This window comes from Pinus tabuliformis, chromosome 9, assembly GCF_031772625.1.
Source record: "Pinus tabuliformis cultivar Carrire ecotype Pingquan chromosome 9, CPIR1, whole genome shotgun sequence".
NCBI lineage: Eukaryota > Viridiplantae > Streptophyta > Pinopsida > Pinales > Pinaceae > Pinus > Pinus tabuliformis.
This window is the reverse complement of record NC_142307.1, coordinates 1,208,954,720-1,208,977,816: the sequence shown is the minus strand read 5'-3', so window position 1 is coordinate 1,208,977,816 and position 23,097 is coordinate 1,208,954,720. Positions and strand designations below refer to the sequence as shown.

General features: G+C 36.3%; 1 protein-coding gene across 3 annotated transcripts in view; it reads right to left on the bottom strand.

The window, feature by feature from the left end:
- The window catches only part of LOC149152890 (putative NOT transcription complex subunit VIP2), a 39,507-nt gene extending 17,197 nt beyond the window's left edge, over window positions 1-22,310 (bottom strand). The window contains exons 1-2 of one of the 3 annotated variants that reach the window (XM_089445160.1): window positions 21,665-22,310; window positions 20,134-20,255 (exon numbers count right to left, since the gene is read on the bottom strand). Coding sequence is in view for 2 of the 3 variants with exons in the window: in XM_089445159.1 (XP_089301285.1) it covers window positions 20,134-20,193 (60 nt within the window). In the remaining variant the exon portion in view is untranslated. The remainder of the gene's footprint in view (window positions 1-20,133; window positions 20,256-21,664) is intronic. The other 2 variants (XM_089445159.1, XM_089445158.1) reach the window with 2 other exon arrangements.
- Between the last annotated feature and the right edge of the window lie 787 nt (window positions 22,311-23,097).

The following is a 23,097-nucleotide window of genomic DNA, read 5'->3' as shown; positions in this document are numbered from 1 at the left end:
GACTAAATAAAGCAAAAGAATACTTCAAGATTTACGATATTGACAATGATGACGAAAAAATTAGGCCCGCTTGCATGAAAATGGAAGGCGAAGTATATAATTGGTATATGTGGTGGAAGAAGACGACACTCACTATTAGTTGGAGAAAATTTAAGGATGTGTTCTTTAAAAGATTCCAAGACGTCAAGGAAGAAGAGTTATTTTCAACACTCATCGGGTTACGACAAAAAGGAGATGTGGATGAATACACTCGAGAATGGGAGACCTTAGCAACACGACTACCTGGGTTATCAGAATCTCGTCTAATCCAATCATACATCTCCGGACTTAAAACTCATCTACGAGTAGAACTTGAGCTTCATGGCATTACGTCAATAAATGTAGCAAGACAAAAAGCAAAAGTTGCTAAAAAGAAATTTGAAAAGACACTGTGGTCAAAACCGGAAAAAGTAGATTCGAAACAAAGAATTCCCCAGTCTGTGAATACGGATAATACAAGATATGTTCCACCACATCTTCGTGAAGGCAAAAAATCTAACGTGGAAAGGCAAAGGATGAAAGAAGGCAAGTGCAAACGTTGTGGCGAAAACTGGGACCCTAAAAATAGGTGTGCTAAAGGAAAAGAGACAAATAACCTATATAACTGTGAAGCAACTAATGATTCAAACAGTGATGCCCCAAAATTCTCTCCAGAATTAGATGACGAAAGTATTTTGCAAGTGTCATTATCGGCTATGACAGGTATATCACAACCCCGGACTTTAAAATTAAAAGGAAATATAAAGAAGAACAGCGTAGTGGTTCTCATTGACTCCGGTAGCACCCACAATTTTTTAGATTCAACCATGGCAAAGAGACTCAGCATTTTCACATTTCCCATGCCCAACATGAAGGTCATGGTAGTCAGCAGTAAGAAGATTGAAATGGTAGGGAAATGCCATAAGGTCAAATTGCAGATTCAAGACTTTAATTTAGAATCTTCGTTCTACATTGTACCATTAGGAGGAGTAGATGTGGTCTTAGGTATCCAATGGCCACAAGCCCTAGGCACTTACTCTGACAACCATCAAGAGCAGTTTATAAGCTTTAAATGGGAAAGGCATAGGTACAAGTTATACAAATTCCAAGCACCAGAACAACAAATCGTGCCATCATCCCAGATGATGAAAATGATTCGAAAAAGAGCACCAGCATATGTAGTGCAATGTCACCAATTAGAAATGTTATCTGCAATGTTGCACGAAGCGGGGGCGAAGCGGAAGCGTTTTTTGGAAGCAGGGACGCAGAAGCATCATTTTCCAAAAATCTAAGAAGCGAAGTGTCCACGGAAGCGTCTGCTATATATATATATATATATATATATATATAATATTTTTTTGCATTTATACTCAAAACAAACATCCCAAATACCAAATTAATTGTAGAAGACATGAAAACATGCATATTTTTGCATAAATCAAGATAGATATAACATCCATTGTACATTAATGATTAATTATTCGAGCATCAACCATTTAGATGCATCAACCATCTAGAATCTAGATTCTTCTCCTCTTGTCTAACCTTTGCCTCTACCTCGATTGTCTAGGGATATTAGTCAACATTGCCCAATTTTGATCAAACTACCTAATTCAAGACTTAAAATATGGTGGAAAAAGCTTAACATGCTTGATCGATGATTTTGACTTGATTGAAAGGCAATTTTTTGCTAAGGGCGTGCCGCATGACAAAGGAGTTCAACAATTAACACCACCAACACTAGGGTACATATAGGGCTTGGTGCTCTTGATTAAATGCTAATCACATACCTTCATACTTGATATAATCTAATGAAATGCCACAATCCCATTGATCCTAAATTCCTGAAAACTGTTAAGTTTGCTGAATTTTGAATAGGATATGAAATTCTATTTTCTCCATATTTAGTCCAATGAAGTTGGAACCACTCTCAAACATCCTGAGTCATTTCATGGTAATGTTAAAAATTTAAGTAAAATGATGAAAATGAAAAATAAAGGAGAATGTCACTTTTACTTTAAGAATTTAACATTACCATGAGGGAGCATCTGCTATATTTATATTTTTTTTGCCTTCATTCGTCACCCTAACCCAAGGTGGACCCACCCCCAACAAACAAACTTACCTAAAATTTAAAAAAAAACGATTTTCTAAACGCTTTTCCGGAAGCGTACACTTCCTCCTCCGAAGCGCCACGCTTCCGACGCCCGAAGCACCGTACGAAGCGCACTTCGGCGCTTTGGAAGCGGCGCTTCCGTACCACGCTTCCGAATTTCCAGGAAGCGGCAAAAAATTCGAAAGCATTGCTTCCGGCCAAGCTTCCTAGGCGCTTCCGTACGGGACGCACTTCTGGGCTTGGAACCTTGGGGGGGGGGGCGCTTCGTGCAACATTGGTTATCTGCAAAAGTGATCAGCGAAGAGTCACCAAAATTACAAGAGCTAATAGCCTAATTCAGAAGCATGAAAAAGTATTCCAAGACCTGCCCATGAAAATGCCTCCTAACAAGGAAATTGAGCATACAATAGAAGTCAAAGCAGGATCAGACCCCATCACATCAAGCCGTATCGATATCCACATCACCAAAAGAGTGAAATTGAGAGATTAATCCAAGACCTTTTAAAATGTGGGATCATCTCGAAAAGTAAGACTCTACATGTTGCTCTAGTGGTATTGGTAAGGAAGAACGATGGATCATTCAAGCTATGCATTGATTATAAAGGATTAAACAAAATAACGATTACAAACAAATTCCCAATTCCCTTTATCGACAAAATGTTGGATGAACTACATGGCGCAAAATACTTCTCAAAATTGGACTTTAGGTCAAGCTATTACCAAATCAGAATCAGGTTGGAAGATATACCAAAAACTATGTTCCAAACACACGAAGGTCACTACGATTTTAAAGTAATGTCCTTTGGGTTAACCAATGCACCAGCAACATTCCAAGCCACTATGAACGAGTTATTCCGTCCATATCTTAGGAAGTTTGTATTAGTATTCTTTGATGATATTTTAATTTACATTAGAACTTGGAAGGAGCACCTACAACATCTGGATAAAGTTCTTACACCACTGAAAGAGCATCAATTCTACGCCAAGAAATCCAAATGCACCTTTGGGAAGGAAGAAGTAGAATATCTCGGACACATAATATCCCATGGAGTAAAAGTGGACCCTAATAAAATCAAGGCTATAAAGGCATGGACCAAACTATTTTATATATCCAAGCTAAGAGGGCTCTTAGGATTGATTGGATGTTACCGAAGATTTATTAAAAACTATGCACATATAACTACACCTCTAACAAACCTAAGAATTCATTTCAATAGAATGAGGAAGCAAGAAAGTGTTTTGAAGAATTGAAGGAAGTTATATGTCTAACGCCCCAGTATTGGAAACTCCAGATTTCTCTAAACCATTTATCATTGAGTGTGATGCTTCCGGGTATGGTATAGGTGCAATATTAATGCAAGAAGGGCATCCAATAGCTTTTGAAAGTAGGAAGCTCAATAAACGAGAACGTCTTAAGTCCACATATAACAAGGAAATGCTCATTGTTATGCACGCACTGGCCAAGTGGAGACAATATCTTTTGGGAAGTGAGTTCTCCATTCGAACAGACCATAACAGTCTCCGGCACCTCCTTCAACAAAAAACACTTTCTGAAGAACAACAAAAATGGATTGAAAAAATTGTTGCCTTTGACATGGAGATGCTACATAAAAAGGGAAAAGACAATGTAGTAGCAAATGCCCTGTCTAGGAAGGACGAAGAACCAACATTACTTGCAGTCTCAATTGTTGTTCCTGAATGGCTTAATGAGATTCGAAGTGAGTATGCCAAGGATCCAGAAATAACTGCGATAATCAATAACCTTCCAGACAACTCAAAATTTGAATGGAAGAACGATATTCTATGGTACAAAGGAAGAATCTATCTGAATTCAAACTCCAAGTTTAAATCCAAGATACTCAAGGAGTCACATGATTCACTATCAATCGGACATGTAGGATTCTTTAAAACTTACTACAATGCACGTCAATCATTCTTTTGGAAGGGGATGAGTCACGATATTCAAAAATATGTAGCAAAATGTGACAAATGTCAAAGAAATAAAAGTGAAAATATTATGACACCTGGATTACTTCACCCCTTAAACATTCTGAATCAAAAATGGGAAGAAATATCAATGGACTTTATTGAGGGATTACCTGTATCTAAGGGCAAGGATAAAATTTTTGTAGTAGTCGACAAACTCACCAGATATGCTCACTTTATTGCAATGAAGAAATCAAACTCGACTAAACAAATCGCTGAGATATTTTGCAAAAATATTTATAAATTACATGGTTTTCCGAAAGTCATTGTGAGTGATAGAGATGCCAAATTTAAGGGTAATTTCTAGAAGGAATTGTTCAACTATATAGGAACCTACCTAAATATGAGTTCCGCTTACCACCCTCAAACAGATGGACAGACGGAGGTTATCAATAAATGTTTGGAAGCCTACCTAAATTGTTACGCTGCAGAAAAACAAAATAAGTGGGTTCAATGGTTGCATCTCGCTGAATGGTGATATAATTCTACTTATCATACATCAGAAAAATGACTCCATTCCAAGCTTTGTATGGGTACGAACCTCCGAAATCAAAGGATCTAGCTACCGTCTAGACAAATCTACCAGCTGTTAAAAACCAACTAGAAGAAACCCAAAAAATCGTCCAAACCCTAAAAGAAAATTTAAATAATGCAATAAACTGTATATAGCAACAAGCTGACCGAAACAAAACCGAGAGAGAATTTGATGTTGGAGAATGGGTATTTGTCAAGCTCCAGCTATACAAACAATTGTCCTTGAAACAAAAAGGAAAAAATAAATTAGCACCAAAGTTCTATGGACCATACCAGATCAGCAAAAAGATCAGCCAAGTTGCATATAGTTTAAGCCTCCTGATAAAAGTCGTGTTCACAACGTCCTCCAGCTATATACCATATAAGCGTGAATATATCAAAATGACAGGAGAATAATACATATCAGCAACAAAATACACAATCAATGTGGCTCTAAATGTCCTCTAGAGTCTAAAAGCCATGCTACAAGCTATTGAGCCACTAGCCTACTACAAACCATTGATCAACATGATCACCCATCAAACTCATCACCACTACTAGGAATGGGATCATCAACAAGAGCTACATAAACATCATCTAGCTCAAAGTCTTCAAACTCCTTGAATTCCACAACCTTATAATATGGTAGAAAAATCTTTAACATGACTAACCAATGATTAAATGCCAACCCCACACCCTCATGCGTGATAGCATTCAATGAAAATGTTGCAATTCTACCAATCCTTAAATCCTGAAAACTATTAAGACTACTGAATTTTGAGTGGGACATGAAATTCTACTTTCTCCATATTAAGTCCGATAAGGATGGAACCATTCTCAAACATCCAAAAACAATTAATGGTAATGTTAAAAGTTTAAGTAAATATCTATTACTTTAAGCATTTAACATTACCATTGATTGCCACCATTGTTGCACTGACTTAGGGTTTTTGTTTAGGTTTAGGGTTTAAGAGGGGGGTTGTTTATAGCCAAGGGAAGTTGTTTTGTTAGGGAAGCAGCCCCTGGTTTCCTCCAAAAATGCTTTCAAAAAACCGTCGTGGATCCTATGAGTCGTCACATGGGTTGGGAAAGCTAACCAATTAGTTAACATCAAAACCAACCGGTTTTTACTTGTTAAGTATCAAACTAGCTGGTTAGCATCAAAACCGGCTAGTTTATACCAAATAGGTACTAAACCGACCCTTTGATCTGATTATATTGCCAATTAGGTTTCAATCTTGATCTGATCGATCAATTGACTAGTTCTGATTCGGACTGACTAATTTTTAGAACTATGGAGGAAAGAGCCACCATGACTAACAAATGGCCTTGAAGAAGGGCCATCAACTATGATATGTAGTTGATTGGGCCACCATGTGATGTGTCATCAATGGCAAAAATAAATGCTAAAAAAATCTCACACCTCATAGTGATCAAACCTATGCTCGCAAATGGAGCATTCGAAAAGCACCCTAGAAAGTGTGCTTCTTGAACACTCCCTTCTAGGAATGCTTTTTTGGATCATGTTTCCTTGTAAAAAAATCACTCCCTACCTATCCAATGAGTGTTTAGGGAGCACCGAAGGAATGTCACTCCCTGAACGCTCCCAGGACACTCTCTGGAGCTAAATACGCTCACATGTGAAAGGGCTAAATTGGCTACTTTTTTGGCTTGTGGGAACCAAGACATGATTCTGAAAGGTCGATTTAGGCATGGCTACAATTCCTTGGTGGACTAAAATATACATTCACTCCATTTGATCCCATTTAATTTCTCATTTTACTCATCTTTGCTAAGGTTTTGAATGTGTTGTTTGTTGCTTGCAAAGGAGCATATTTGTGAGAGATTTGAAGGAAGATTGAAGGCTACCATTTGTGAGATCTTGGAAGGGAGATTGAAGGTTGCTGCAGTTGCATTCAACCACCATTGGAGAGTTGAAGAGGTATGCTATAATGCCCACTCTTGATTGTTTTAAATTTCTTTCCATGTTCGGTAAACTAGTATATTTAGTATGTGAAATGCTTGAATGTTCTCTTTTACTCTTTCTCATTTCTCTTTCTCCATCATTCTAGCACAACCAACAAGTTATTCTCAAAAGTTAATTAGTATGATGAGCATGTCAATGTGGTATAACCTTTTGGTTCCATTTTTTATTATGATGGTGGTGTTGGGACGTCAAAATACCAATGATGATGATGAAGAACTAGAAGTAGGTTGCACATACCATGGAGACAAGTAAGCAATGGAAGGGATGATGATAACAAAAATGACAGCCATGATGGACAAAAACCCAAAGATATCTCACCACCCTTGTGGAAGTATGTTACAAATCTTGGGGGAGGGAAAGGAGGTGAAACCCCAACATTTATATGCTCCAATTGTCATACAACTTACACAAGTTCATATACTTGTATAAGAAAGAGATCTCTATGGGATTACGCCATGGGCATGAAGGTAAGGCTATAGGAGACATTCATGAGCATGTTCCAATCAAAAATAGAAACAAATACAAGAACAAAGAGGAGGCCGCACAAAATAAATCCAAAAAATGAAGGGTTGAATATGAGAGTCAAACACCATGCTCCCAAGGAATGTTCAATGGTCAATCCCCATCCACCCATGCTAACCAATTATTGCCTATCCATACAAAGCATAAAAATGTTATCAAATTTCCTTGACCAAGGTTGTACGGGTGGGATGTGAATGCAAAAAAATCATGTTTCTTTGTGCATGTTATGTACCATTCAATGTTCTTCACTCACTGTATCAGCATGAAATGGTACAAGCCATCATTGGTGCCTCTAACTAATACAAGAGCCCTAGGTATGATAAAGCTAGAACCATAGCACTCGACAAGGAAAGAGCTAGAATCCATATTGCTCTAGACAATTTACAAATGACTAAAATGAATATGGGGTATCCCTTATATCTTATGGTTGGACAAATTTTAATGCCCAGCTACTGATAAAAATTCTTGGTCTTTTTGCCAATGGTGTAATCTTCCTTTCAACCATGACTACTTAGATCATCATAAGATTGGTATTAATATTGTAGAACCCTTAATTAAAAACATCCAAGGGATTGGGTTGTACATATGTCCTTCAAGTCATCACTAATAATGTTGATAATTGTATGCCAACAAGAGCAATCATTGAGAATATGCACCCCAACAAATTTTGATTAGGTTGTTTGGTTCACACATTTAACCTCTTTTGCGCCAAGACAATTTACAAATCACTGGAACGACTATGAGGTATCCATTGTAACTAATGCTTGCACAAATCTTAAAGGCAGGCCATTGATAAATATTCTTGGTGTATTTGCTAGTGGTGTGGCCTACCTTTCAACCATGACTAGTTAGATAGTTACAAGATTGGTATTAATATTGTAGAACCCTTAATTAAAACCATTGAAGATATTAGATCATAATGTCATTCAAGTACTCACTAATAATGCTTCTAATTGTAAGGCAACAGAAGCAAACATTGAGAATATGTACCCTAACAAATTTTAATCCAGTTGTTTGCTTCATACATTGAACGTTTTGATGCATGCTAGATTAAGGACCGTGATTATATTTGGATTTAACGCATTGTACAAGAGAGGGAAGAAAATAATAACATTTATTACCAAACATAGCACCGTCCACAACATTTTCCACAATCCTTCTAAGTTGGAGCTATTAGAGAATGCAAAGACCAGATTTGCTAGCTATTTCGTCACCTTCAGACACCTTTTTGAAGGTAAAAAAGGCATTGGCTAGTATGGTCTCAAGTGTTCATGGCAAGGTTTAAAAAAAAAGTTGTATCTACATCTAATAAATATAAATTTTAGGAGGCAGAGGATACAGTGCTTGATGGTCAATTTTGGAAATAGGTTAGGTATGTTCTATAGATAACCAGGGGCGTTATAGTATGATTCAATTTGTAGATATATATTAGTCGGTGACTGGAGATATGTATCAATAGATGGACAACATGCTAGAACAAATCAAGGACATTGTTGAGACGAGAGATGTATCTTGTATGATCAAATCCATAAACATGTGGTCAAAGGGTGGAATAATCTAAATGTTCCACTCCATGCCCTAGCATATGTCCTTACAACCAAAAACTATTCTTCATCTTGGTTGGCCCAACCAACACCTAGGGGACAAAACAACATAAAGATCCAAAGGTGTAAATGGGTATGTGCTTGCATTAGACAAGTTGGTTCATGATGAGGAGTGTGCTCACATGAAAATCCAATTGAGCAAGTAAATCAATGAATCTGGAGTATCTGGCAACTATATGCAACTAAAGATCAAGATAGGTTGAATCATATCACATGGTGGGACATGTATGGCTCCTCTACCACACATCTGCATAAATTGGCAATGAGGGTGATTTAACAAGTTGTTAACACTTCTGCAAAGAGGTGTTGCAACTTGGAGCACCTACAATTTCATCCATATTATGAAGAGAAACAACTTGGATGCAAATTGGGCAAAAAACTAGGTTTATGTGCACGACAACTTGAGGTTATTGTCCCATTATTAAGATGCGGCAAAGAATGATTAAACAAAAGGGATTTAGGCCAACAATCCAAAGGAGACTAATTTGGTGGATGGAGTCATAATTTTAATGCACTTGGAAGCTAAACTTTTGGGTGATCATGATGATGACCATATTCATGGAGCTAACATGCAACCCCCATCCACTAGTATATTTCCAAATGTAGGAGTTTTGCCTTCGGCTTCACAATGTCCAACTTTCCATGGGATCCATGTAGTTGTTGGTCAAGTTCCATGAATGATGATTGATCATTTCATGAAAATCTTATAACTACTAGATATATGTGTACTACAGGGTTGGTGCTTTAAGGATCATCATTAATCCAATAGTTAAATCTATGTTTTCATGTTTTATGCAATTGATTCAACATTCTACATGCTTCTTTGGAATATATATGTATGAAAATACATTAAAATATGCATTATATGATAAAACCCTCTTAAATGCTTCACCATATAGGGATTTTTGAAAATTGCACTTCCGCTCCTGTTCTAACTCCCAATAGACTTGGATCAAACAAATCTTAGTCTACAATCACTACACAAATCAATCATGTTGATCAAACGAGTTCTAGCCTACCGCCATTACAAGATTCAAATGACAGTGATTGTTCATGAACTTTAACATTTAATCCATCATTCGAATCCAAACCACAGGGGGTGCCTTACCCTCTTTGCAATAGACAATCTCACAACTAAATTGAGACTCATACACATTGATAATTTAAGCCAAAAGCTAAGCACAAACATCAAAAGGTTGAGATGAGATCACTAACTGCACAATGAAATGACTACATACACTACACTCACTATGAGATGATTTTCAATATGAGATATGGCCAGTGCCACAATTACCACCATTGAACACAAAAAGAACGTTCTGAAAGTCAATTTGCATAGTAGTAGAAACTTTGGAACAAGAAGTCCTAGAAAATCTCACCATCAAACCCTCAAACATGGAGTGAAACCATGATAAGACCTTTTATATTGTCCAAAATACATATGTCTAAATACTTAAGCCCAAGAATCCCTTTTAGTGGGACACCAAGGCACCCAATCTCTCTAAGATGACACCAAAAAAAAACATAAAAATGGATTTCAATTTTGAAGAGCCTAGATGCTAAAAAGATGGATTATGTGCCCAGAATCACCCATTAAGTTGATAATCTAATCAACAACCATCATAGAGGATACTCATTAACCAACAAGTCAATCCTAGTGTGTTTGCCTTTCCAGGAATGGTTGTAGAGCATCCCATGCCTCCCAAATACCAAAGAAAACAAAAGAGCTTATGTTTTCCATCAATTAGGGTGATGGGCAAATCCTACATGCTAAATCCACTCTACCCACTTTTGCTATAAAAGGTCCTACAACTGATGTAGTTCCTAAGAATAATGTTCCATACTTAAAATCATTCTAAAGATTGTATAATCCATTTAACATAGAGAACAATACCCAAGGTACAAACATCAATAATTCAAAATACTCCCTTATTTATAAGCATGCAATGGGAGATCCAATTTGCTCTTTGGAATCCTCTCTTCCCTTCAAAATTATCCAACAACAAGGATCCCAAGCTTCTTCAATCTTTCACATCTTGTGGTTGAGGGGACCAAGCATGATAAGTAATAAACATGCATATCAGCCAACACCTTCATATAAATTTGATATCTTTTGCCATATGAAATGGCTTTATAGCCCATTTCACCACCTTCTACTTAAGCCTCTAACTTACCAACTGTCATAACTCTTTCGATGGGGCCTGGAAGGCAAAAGTGATGCTCAAAAACTTTAAATTTGCTAAAGGTGGATCCACAACTAACCCAAATTCTCCAACCATAACAGAAGCATTTCAAGGCATTGCCTATAGGCTTGAGGTTGTACAAAATATATCCAAGAAATCCAAAGAATTTTTGAAAGATTCAATGTCGTCTTCTATCACAAGGAAACATTAAGTTCCCAGTATCTCTCCTACACTTGACTCTAAGAGTAGTTATTTTAACACAGTGCCTAACATTTCAAGTGAGTTGCATCACCCACCATGAAAGATCTAGGAAAAAATAAAATAACCAATGGCTTATGTATGTGATTATGTTTTAGTTATTTGTTGAAATATAAAGGCTGGCTTATGTATATTGTAGATATTTGGTAAGCTAAGTATTCGAAATTATTATTATATAGATAATATTTAATGTTAATGATTGATATTAATGTTTTAGTTGTAAATATTATGATTGCTTTTGGATACTATTATTATAAGTTGGATGTAAATGAATATGAATCCATCTGGTTTTGAAAAGTGAGAATCTAGATACAAGTAAACGTCATATAAAATATACATGCATGTCTCTAAAATGCAAGCTGCTATGAAAAAACAGATTAGGCAGGTCCAAAACGGATCTGAATCCCCAGAAATGCAAATTTCAAATTCTTCAAAAGGGGATCCAGTAACATCCTTATTATATGGTGTTTTTAATATTAAAAGTCTATTATTATTGTCGATATTGTTCATGTTGTTATGTCAAAAATGAATCAGCTTCCGCAAACATTTGGAATCTGGATAAGACTAAAAATGTCACAATAAACAAAATTAGTGGGCTTCGGCAAACATTTGGAGAATACTAAATTTTCTATTAGTTTTGAAAAGAAAAAAAGAGTCCTTGCTAAAACCTAACAGTACATACTTAGATTAGTTACAGAATCATTAGAAATATAAATGAGACCTTTTAATGTTAATGGAAGATGGTTTAAACTCATGGTTCTTTGAATAGACTTTGTTCAAGTCATAACAACAAAATAATGTCATCAACAATAATAATGTCATAAAAATGAAGATTGCAGCAAGTGGTCCCTGTCTTTAACGAAGATTGTTGCTACATCTTATATTTTAATTATTTGTTTAAAATATTAAACGTTACCATATACAAGTTAAAACTTAAAAGGCAGGCTAGTGTCAAAAATATTATGATATCAATAATAGAATATAGTTAACGTTAAATGTTTGATTTTAACATCATATGTATTATTTCTGTTAGTAATAATAATAATATACATGGCTATAATGTGAATATGTATTATTATTGTTGATGACATTATTTCATTTTTATGTCTTAAAAAAACTCTGTTGATTACAGATTTCAAATAACCACAAGTTTAAAGTCAAAGGATCTTAGCTCAAGTGGTTTAGTGAACAATTGGTTACCCCCGCTATGTGGGTTAAGTCTCCGGAGACATGTTGTAACTGACCCGTTTGTGGCATTTACAAAATAGTTGTATCTGGTGTGATAGTACCATCCGATCTTTCAAAGTTACCAATTATCCAGAAATTCTCATTCCGGTTTAAGAAATTTAAAATATAAAATTAAAATAAAAAGAACCATGAGTTTAAAACCATCTTCCATTAACATTAATAGGTCTCATTTACATTTCTAATGATTCTCTAACTAATCTACTGTTGGGTTTGAGCAAAGACTCTTATTTTGTCAAAACTAATAGAGAATTTAGTCTTATCCAAATGTTCGCTGAAACCCGCATACTCAGTTTTAGTGTGATTAATGTGAACAATATGTTCTCTAAGAGTAACACGAATGGACCAGCTTATTTGGCCTTTGTACAGAAAGGCACATGAACAAGGCAATTCCTAAATGCCTTGAGTTTGGAAGGATTGGCAGGAGTCTTTAATAGGTTTAATTTTTAAAGATGTTTTCTAGTTGTTTGGCCAGTACTCAAATTGGTGTTTACGTGCTTTTTCCTAAGAATTCTGGAAATTTTATAAACTTAAACTGGTTAGCTTTATGAATGTTCTGAAATTGGTGTTGATGTGTTTTTTCCTAAGAATTCTGGAAATTTTATCACTTAGGATGGTTAGCTTTATGGCAGGTTCTGAAATTGCTGTTGATGTGTTTTTCCTTGAGAATTCTGGAAATAAGGTCAGTTGGCTCGAATCTTTTCAGTGTAATCAGGATTAGCACTTAGGATGGCTAGCTTTATGGATGACTTTCCATATTTGCATTAATGGCCTTCCATTGGAGAAAGTACTTGAGAGCTTCAATTTCCATAGTATACAGGGAGGAGACTAAGGTGTAGGCCTTGGAAAATAGAGCAAAACAGTGCTACTGCCTCATATTTTCCTCCATTAAGTGGTCAGGCAAGCAATGACATCAAAGAAAATTTTGAAAACTAGTTAAAAGAAACACGACAAGCCCAACGTATTCATTCTTAGACAACTATGATGTTTTCCATGACGTATGTTCCTCTAATGAGAACCATTTTCTCGTGGCTATTATTTTGTAGGAAACACTCAATAGCTTTATGGGCTTCCAACATTTTACCTTGTTAACCTTAGAATTTAATTTTATATTACCCCAATATATCGCTTTCTATGTATCCATTGTAGACTAACTTATATAGCCCAGCTCCTGTTCATGTTCAACAACCATGAAGTTTGAAAAAAAAATCATGAGTGCAAAATGATCTGATAAAATTCAACATTAAGTTCAAAAGACATATAATTTTAAATTCAAATTTACTCCGAATTTAAATGAATTTAATCTCACACACACACATGCACATTATGCATAGTGGGTTGGCTCAATTAGTTCAAACAAACTATTTCAAGGCAAAATTGAAAATTTACATCTAGTGAACTCCCTTGGTGTTACCAGGTACTATTATGGTTGACAGTTGAGGTACTATTTTGAGGAAGAAGTGAAGATCTACAATGTTTTCCTTGCAAAAAAAAATCAAACACACAGAAAGACACACATATACATACATACATACATACATATACATGTAACATAACATATACATACATACATACATACTGATTATATATATATATGTATATGTATATAGGTTTAAACAGATTATTTTAAGGCGAAGTTCATCATGAGGTCTCCATTTCTAGTCTAATTGGGGTTCAAGACCAAATGAGTCTTGCATGACTATTCGAAGGCCCTCAAGAACTGCAAGGTTTATTTCTCATGTTAATAGCCTCACTAATAATGCACAAAATAGTGGCATGCCTTGAGGGCACAGCCAAAATGCTAGTATTAGTGGATATCAAACAAAACTATGGGCATTTCAACACACCTAATAGGATTGTGAACTTAAGGAGAAGCAAATATATCCATGTGCTAAAGACAAAGGTATCAAAACAAAGCCTAAAACAGAGTTGCTAGAGTATACAATAATTGATGTATGGACGACCTATAAACTTATATCATAAGAGTTTAAAGGGAAGCATCCTTCAAGTAATTTTGGGACCTTAAAGAGGGCATGTGGTCACGCAAACAGGGAGACCTACAACATAAGGTCCTCTACAAGCTTTAACTCAAAAAAATTTAAAATTCCAACTTAGAATGATGAAGGGAAAGTCCATGCAAGGGCTTGGATTCTAAAATTCAAGACCATACTTCGTCATCAACCTAATATATGAGAAAAACATAATCCATTTTGCAAGAATGCACTTAAGAGAGATTTGCCAATGGTTGATGGAATCAATGGGTAAAATCTACATCAAAAAGATAAGGTAAAATCTACTTGAGTTTAAAAATTTAAGGTAATGATGAGGTTTAACATATGCACATAATGTTCTGAATCCTGCTAGCACAATGGTTTCGAAGGGCCTCATTCTATATGGCAACCCATGTTCAAAACTCCAATATAACCGAGAGTGAACACCCAAGATCCCTGCCACATGCGATCCCTGATTGATTTTGACATCTTAGATGCCCCCGGGCCACGATTACTTAGACCATAAGCTAGTCCCACAAGCATGGTTTTATAACCCAACCAGGTTGAACCATTACCCGGTCAAACCAGCCAGTTAATTAGGCTTGGAGGTTGACCCGACCAATGACCCCAGTTTGGGGCAGGGGAGACCCTGATTTGGTACCAAACCAGCATAAAACGGTATGCACCAGCTGGTCCCATCATAACCCAACCGGTTCATTAAACAGCCACACGTGTACAGCCACGGCCTGACAGAATGGCGGTTTTAGCTGGCTGTGATTGTTTTTTTGTGGAAACTAGGGGTTGTTCCCCTCCAAAATCTAGTCGTGCAGCTCAACCAGCACATGCTTCTATCAGGTCTAGTTTTGTTGCTGCTGTTATTACTAATATTGAAGTTGCAAAGAAGTCTAAGGAGTTCTCAAACTCTGAGCCAGATGATGTTTATGCAACTACTGCTGGCGGTGCCATGTCTAATAGTGGTGATGAGTTTGATGGGGAGTGATCATGTTGATCACTATTATGTAAACTTGTAGTAGGCCAATGGCCCAATAACTTGTAGCATTGTTTTTTAACTCTAGAGGTCAGTGAGAGCCTCACTGATTATGTAATTTGTTGCTGATATTCATTGCACTAGGTGCCATTTTGATATATTCACCCTTACAAGGTATATAGATGAGCAAAGCAAATATTGTCTCCACTGGTTTGGAATTATGGTTTTAAATCTTTAAAATATTTTTTTCATCAAAACTTAATTATTTCATGTATTTTTTAAAGACCGATTCATTGAGACCTGACCAATCCAATTTTTTCGATTCCGGTTCAATAATCAGTTTGATAGGTGGACTGAGTTAATTCCTGGTTCCAGCTTTTAAAACTATGCCCGCAAGTAATGAACATGTTAGCAAACAACAAAAAACAAATGCACGCAATGTTACAGTATTTCTATATGGATAAAAAGTATTAAAAATATGTAAAAATCTGTTGACCCATGCAACCTTGATACAATAATTAAGCCATGTCATATGAGGGGGTATCATGTAGCAAACCTTCTCTTCTAAGTTCACAATATTCTACCAATGAGCCCAACAAAAACATCAAAGCTGAAGCATATAACAAAGAGACAAGTGGGCATAACTTCAAATAGAAACCCTCTAGACACCCCTCAAAAATATGAAAACTATAAAAGAGGGGGTTTCAATGTTGTCCAGGATGCCTTTACTTTAAAAAATGTGATACTAGTTGGTTGATACTATGCAATTAAGTTTTCCTTTACTCTCATTTATTTCCCATTCAATAATTCACTCAAATCCCAAAAAAGCACACAAAATCAAAAAGAATTCCTTATTCTTTATCAAGGAACAACAAACAAAATTGCTCTGTTAAGTCAAAGGATGGCATGTTTTTCCCTTTCTACGAACTTATTCTCGTATCTAAGGAACATGATTTTAAATGTAAGTCTAGTGCACGAAGTAATTGTCAACCAATGTTATGAGAACCAAACTAAAACAGGTGAAACCAACCAGTCCGACCGTTTTGGGGCTTAAACCAGTTCAATCAATGGCACCGAACCAGCGTTTTTTCACTGAATTGGTAGGTTTTGTACAATGCAACCAAGGACCCTCCAAATGCAAATGGTTTGGATTTAGATGGATGTACATGTGTGTGTGTGTGAATTTAAAATTTGAATATTTTATGTATTTTTCGGTCAATCAGATTTTTGGTTCAGCTTTTTCCAATTCCAATCCAATCCAGACCGATACCCGGTTCGGGGGGGTCCACCAGTATGATTTTGATAGCATTGTTGTCAACAAGAAACAATGAGTTGAACAAGAAACCATGTGACACATTGAAAAATTATGGTTGATACTTTGCAGTTAAGTTTTCCTTTATATGATGAATGTATCCTCTTTTTTTCCCATTCTATAGTTCACTCGAAACCCAAAAACGCACACAAAATCAAAATCAACTCCTTATTCCTTATCAATAAACAACAAATAAAACCACTCACATTAATTCAAAGGATGACACAATTTTCCCTCTCTATGAACCTATACTTCTATTGAAGGGACACCGGTTTAAACATACTAGTGTTGCACTAATCGCCAAATAATCGCAATAATATCATTTTATCGCGATTTTTTCAAAACAAAGATAAAATCGTGGTTTTTTTTATAGCCAATTTTTTCGAAAAAAATCGCAATTTTTATCCAAAAAATAGTGGGAAAAAAAAAAAAATATATATATATATATATATTATTTTTTTATGAGGAGGAGGAGGTGACCCAAGCTACCCCTGTCACCAGTAGAGGACGTGGTCTACCTCCTCTAGCTCCTAGTTCTTCAGCTTCTAGAGCACAGCAGAGTCTACTGCCAACTCCACCGACATCTACATCTAGAGGGGCAAAGGAAATCAGTAGTATTAGACTTTAGTTATTTGGTTCATTTTATTGTATATGACATTATGACTCATGATATGAGATACATTATTATATTTTTTGTTGATATTTTGAGGCTGAGTTGGGACTCGGGAGTCAAGACTTACTATTCAGGACATGATTCATTGTTATGTGTGATGTAGCACTAGAAATGATATTAAACATCTTATATATTAGTTCTTTTATCATATTTATGTGTTAGTGTATTTATTTTATGTTGTAGATGGTTTAGATATTAAAAAAAATGAATATTTTTGTATGTTACGAATTCTACCCGATTATCACCGATTTTTTCCCGATTTTTATGATTTTTTTCGATTTTTTCCCCGCGCCAAAATTATCCCGATAATGATTAGTGCAACATTGAAACATACTAAGTCTAGTGCATAAAATAATTGTCAACAAGAACTAACAAGGTGAACTAGAAACAATGTGCCACAATGACAAGTTTGTGTCGCTTAAGGGCAACAACTACTAGGATCATAGTTTATGAATGCAACCTTTAATATCTAGATTGACCCTTTGATGTCTTGGACTGAAGTTGTAAATAAGTGGTTATAGTGACAAGAGTCAAAGTGTAAAATTGACCTCGTGCATAGATATGCTAGAATGAATTCCTAGTGCCGACCGCAATGTCAAGCCCAACTAGTGAATTTTTTATAAATATGTTTTCAATATACAATAATATAGGCTATGGTATTCCAAGTATGTAAATATTATTTCAAATTGTTAAATACAAAAGGTCCAAGGCTGCCTAATAAAGAGAACAAGAGGGGTTATATGTCCCATTGTCCAGTGCCCACTAGAGGGGAAGAGGAAAAGGAGTCCAAGGGAATGACAAATAATCCTAAGTTTCTTAAGTTGCCTAAGTTTCCTAGCCTTCATCTTTTCACCGTGTGCAATATAAAATATCCCAACCACCAATCATTGAATGCAAGTAGAAGTCAACCTTCCTTAATGATATGAGCAAAGGGTTGAGTACAAGTCTGGAGGATTGTCAAACTCCATCCCCATATGGCTTCAAGCCTTGTTAATACTTAAACTATCTCCTTTCCCATGCAATTCGAATTGACCAATCCTATCGACTTATATCATTCAATTCAATATATTCTATTCATCCATTTGATTGCATTCACTCATGTTTTCCCATGCTATGTTGGGGACTGGAATTTGAACCTGTAAATGACCAGGTAGAGCTATGGAAGAAAAACCTATGAACCAAATAAATGAGAGAGATGGAAGGTTGCAATGGAGAATAGAGGCTGGGTTGATAGGAAACCATTCCCAATCCATTGTAGATTATTTCAAGGATTATTTCTCCTTGAGTGCTCAAGAGCTAGGATTGAACTATATTGTGTTTTTCTTCAAGGCAAACAACAAATTAGACTCCTTTTGCACAAACAGAAAATACCAGAGAGGTAGAAGGGTTTCTTGGGAGACTACTGAGCAAAGAAATGAAAGGCCTTCTGATGTGCCTAAGGAAATGTTTAGCAAAGAAAGGGTATAATCACAATGTTATGTAGGGATGGAATTGAAGGTTTTCTAGAGAGTTCTATGTTTAACACTTTAGCTGGTCCTAAGAGCAATTAGTTTGGGTGAGTGACCTAAGTGACCTTACCCTGTTTCTTTCACCCTATTGGCCTCGATGACTGATTTGGAGGTGGCATCCACAAACGATTGCCTACAATTGGTGGAAAAATTCTCAAGAACAATGAGTTTCCTTGGACCAACCTGTTCAAAGACAATTTTTCCATCTTTGTTATGAATCTATGTTTATAATTATATTAATAGACTAGTGATTTGCTTATATATGAATTGGAATGGAATCCATGACATTGCATGTTCGCTTGGTTGTAATAGTCCGAAGTGTGTTTCAATGGATTTCAAAATACCCATATTTATTTGGTTGGAATTTTACATTCTGCATTCAATATTATGTCATGCATTCAAAGATGAAGGGTGACGGCCATATTCAAGAACCTAGCAATAGTCAAAATTGAGTCAACATGTAGTGAACCCCAATACTCTTGAAAAGTGCACATCTTCTTTGGCTACAAACCATGCATTTTGGCAACTAGTTGCCCTCATCTTAATTTTCTATGTTTAATAAGGTGTAGAAAAAATACGAATAAATTGTAGGATCTTTTGTTCAAGCCTCAAGGAAGATAGGGATTTGAAAATATGCCCAGTTGACAGAGAGTTTTGAATTATATTGGCACACAAGTATAGTGAAAGCCTTGTAATCTCATTAGTGTAATTCAAAAATATTTCTTCTTAAACAAAGGAATATTTATGCTTAAATAATCAAATCCTTTGTAGGGTGTAGCTGACAACAACAACAACAAAAAGATTTAAAAAAAAAGTTTTCAAGATGAATGATGAATTATTGAAATGCAAACCACAAGAGGTTAACAAGTTTCGCAAAAGTTTGGACCGGGGATTATCTTTAGCCCTTGCAAAGGTTTGAATCTCACAAAAGTGGTTGGCTCATCCTCGTATGGATTCACAGAAAGCACAATGAAACACATGCACTACTATAGCATAAAGTTATGAAAACTTCTTCAGCAAATTGGAAACCCCGAGCTCTAAACATGACATTCTTGTACTTTAGACACATTCATTAAGAAGAATATAGAAATAACTTTGTGTAAGTTATGTTTGAAATACAAATTCCAACAGAAAAACGTAGAAATGCATTGTATTGCAATATCAGATTTGATTGGATTGTTTCTAATCTTCAAGTGAGTAATAATAGGAGTCAAGGAAGAGTAGACAACCTCTTTAACAGTGCCATCATGACGAAATGGGAGATACATGTTTGATTTGCACTCAAACATTTGCTTTTCATGACATTTCTCAAATATGTACTTTCAGCATTGCTCTTTTGTCATTGACGTACCTGCTCAGAATACTCAAGAGTTAACTCATGTAACCACTCACTAGTACATGCTTGCATCCATCAAATAATACAATAAAGTCACCAAAAATAGATTACAAAATTAATAAAGTTGTGCCTGCTTAAGTATGACATCCTATAGCAGTAAATGGGACTATTGTAAAAAGGGTGGGATTCCCACAGATGCCTATGTTCAGACAAATTTCTGAGGTATCAAATGGTGATCTACCACATTGGTACAAATCCTATTTTTGAAGTTCAAAATGCCTGATTTGTAGTTAATTTGTTGATAACCTAAAATTTAAAGCTAAACTCCGGTATTTCAAATAACAGATCCCATATACTGTCATATAAAATTATTTTGATCTTCCCCCCCCCCTCCAACTGCCTAGACCACTACATTATTACCAGCATGCAGCAACACATGACCCATAGTAATAATCCAACGACTATTGTGATGAAGTATTTATAAAACTCATCTCGATTTTGACTTGTGAGGTCGGGGAAAAGACACAATATTGTTGGCCATTCTCAATAATATTAGAATCCAGGAAATTGCTATGCCGCAATATTATTCAAACTTTCTCTAAATATTATCCGGCAAAATTCCAAGCAATGGATCCGCCCAAATCACTATGAACATCACTAACGACAGGCACAATGTAATATTGCGAAATGATAAAAAAAATGACCGAGTTGTGCATGATCTAATAGACATACAGTCGGAGTGGGCGATAAAAGAGGCCAAAACTTTAGTATAAGATAAATAACGATGAAATCATGACATGGCGCCACTCATTTTCTTGCTGCACTGTAGATGAAACCTAGTATATGAGGCGAAAATTGCCTCACACACAGAAATATCATAAAGCTTTGGGCGAAAGAAAAAAGGAATGATATACATGTGAAAATGGTTGGGATACAATAGGAACAGAATCACGCTATGTAGGATTTGAACCAACGAGATTCGATTTTGGGGTCAGGTGCAAGTCCACATTGACTTTGATATAATAGATAAGCCCAACTCACAACTTTTTAACCAAATGATTGCACCAGAGACACTGATAAAAACACTTGCAGATTGAGAAAGGTGTGAAGATAAGAGGAAGCAAATAAAAATAATAATAACTACTATCGCAAAAACTCCGAATGGCCGATCTGTACCTCAATGACCACAAATCGAAAACGAGAGCCCAAAAAGACTAGTACTTATTTTCAGATTAATGGAACAACTTGTGGGTATCCACCTTAACTCTCTGAACACTTACTTTAAGCCGTTACAACTGCATTTAAAGAGCAAAGTTCTAACCTCGCCACAAAATGCGGTAGAGAAAACTAAAATTAGGAACCTCCCCAGACATAAGAAACAATAAGCTAAACAGGGACAGGAAATAAAAAGAGTTCTACAGTACCTGCAAACTAACGGCGCGCTGTACACTCCACGTACGCTTGATACCCCCGCGGCGAAAATATTGCTCCCAGTAAACGATCAGATCCTAGACCACAGCAGTAGAGTAAGGGTTTCTCTATTCAAAACTTGCCTTGACTCGCTACCCTGAACTGACCAGCATCGATTTACAGGTTATATTTTTCAAATGCGAAAGACAAAAGAAAAGACCGAAAGTCCTCTTCTTCCCGCTTCTGTGCAGAAACAACCCAGTCTTCAAAATTAGCAGAACCCTCGCCCCCCAAAAAAAACCTTGTAAGTTACTGAAAATGTCGAAGCTCAACAGCCAAAAACATGGTCCCTGTATAAAATTATGTGGCCATCAATGCCGATCCCCTGTTCTCACTGCCCTAAAGAGTCCGCCGAAGCCAGATAAAAAAGGCTCCTTGAAGACGATTTTGAGGAGGAAAGCACATCGATGTCGAATTTAAAGGATATAAAGATCAATGGTTTTAAAGGATCACACCAGAGATCTCGAAGAGGGAAAAATTATCGCATGAATTTCGTCAAACATTTGGGGTTTGGATTGATTTTTACGCAGGTCGTGAACGGGAAAAGCTGAAAACCCCTAAGATGAACGTCCGAATGAATTAAAAAAAATTAAATGATGACTTTATAGGCCACCGGCGCTACCAGTCATCACCGGTGCCTCCCGTTTATTCCTCTTTAGGCCGCGGCCAATGGAAAAAGCGAGTACTACTGAAAAAGGATACAACGTAGGCCGACCTCCCCGTGTGTGGGACCCGCTCATAACCTCCGAATCTGCCACGTCAGCAGAGTTGGCCTTCAATATATATTGCGCGGTAGCTGGGGAGGGGCTTTTAGCGATTACAAGGGTTAATATTTTCGTTTTTCAATGGTTTTAGATATTATCGTCATATAGAAAGAAAGAAAGAAATTGTTTTAACGTCTACAAAGCTAAAGATAGCCTATGGGACAAATTGCTTCTTCATCTGCTTGATGTATTCGGCCCTTTTTTTGTGAAGCTTCACAATAAATGTTCCCATCTTCTCGACAAACCCCTCGTTAAATAGATTATCCCAAGAGCTAGCTACCAGCATATCTGCATAACTTTCCCTGTTGTCTTTGAAGGCCTCACATTCTAAAATGAAATGTTTTTCTGTTTCCACTTTTCCGGAAGAACAAAAAATGCATTCCCTTTCCTCCCACACTTCCTTTGGCCTTTTCCAGCGCCCTGTTTCACAACGGAGTTGATGAGAATTAGTCCTTAACTGAGCAATAAGAATTTTGGCTCTCCAAGAGATATTGGCCTCTATGTATGCTTTTGGTTGATGATTATGAGTGGGATTAAACACTTCAATATAGTAATTTTTCTTTCTTCCTAGCTCCTTCTCTCAAGTACGTTTGTGGAACTTTTCCATAACAAAAGCTTTCATC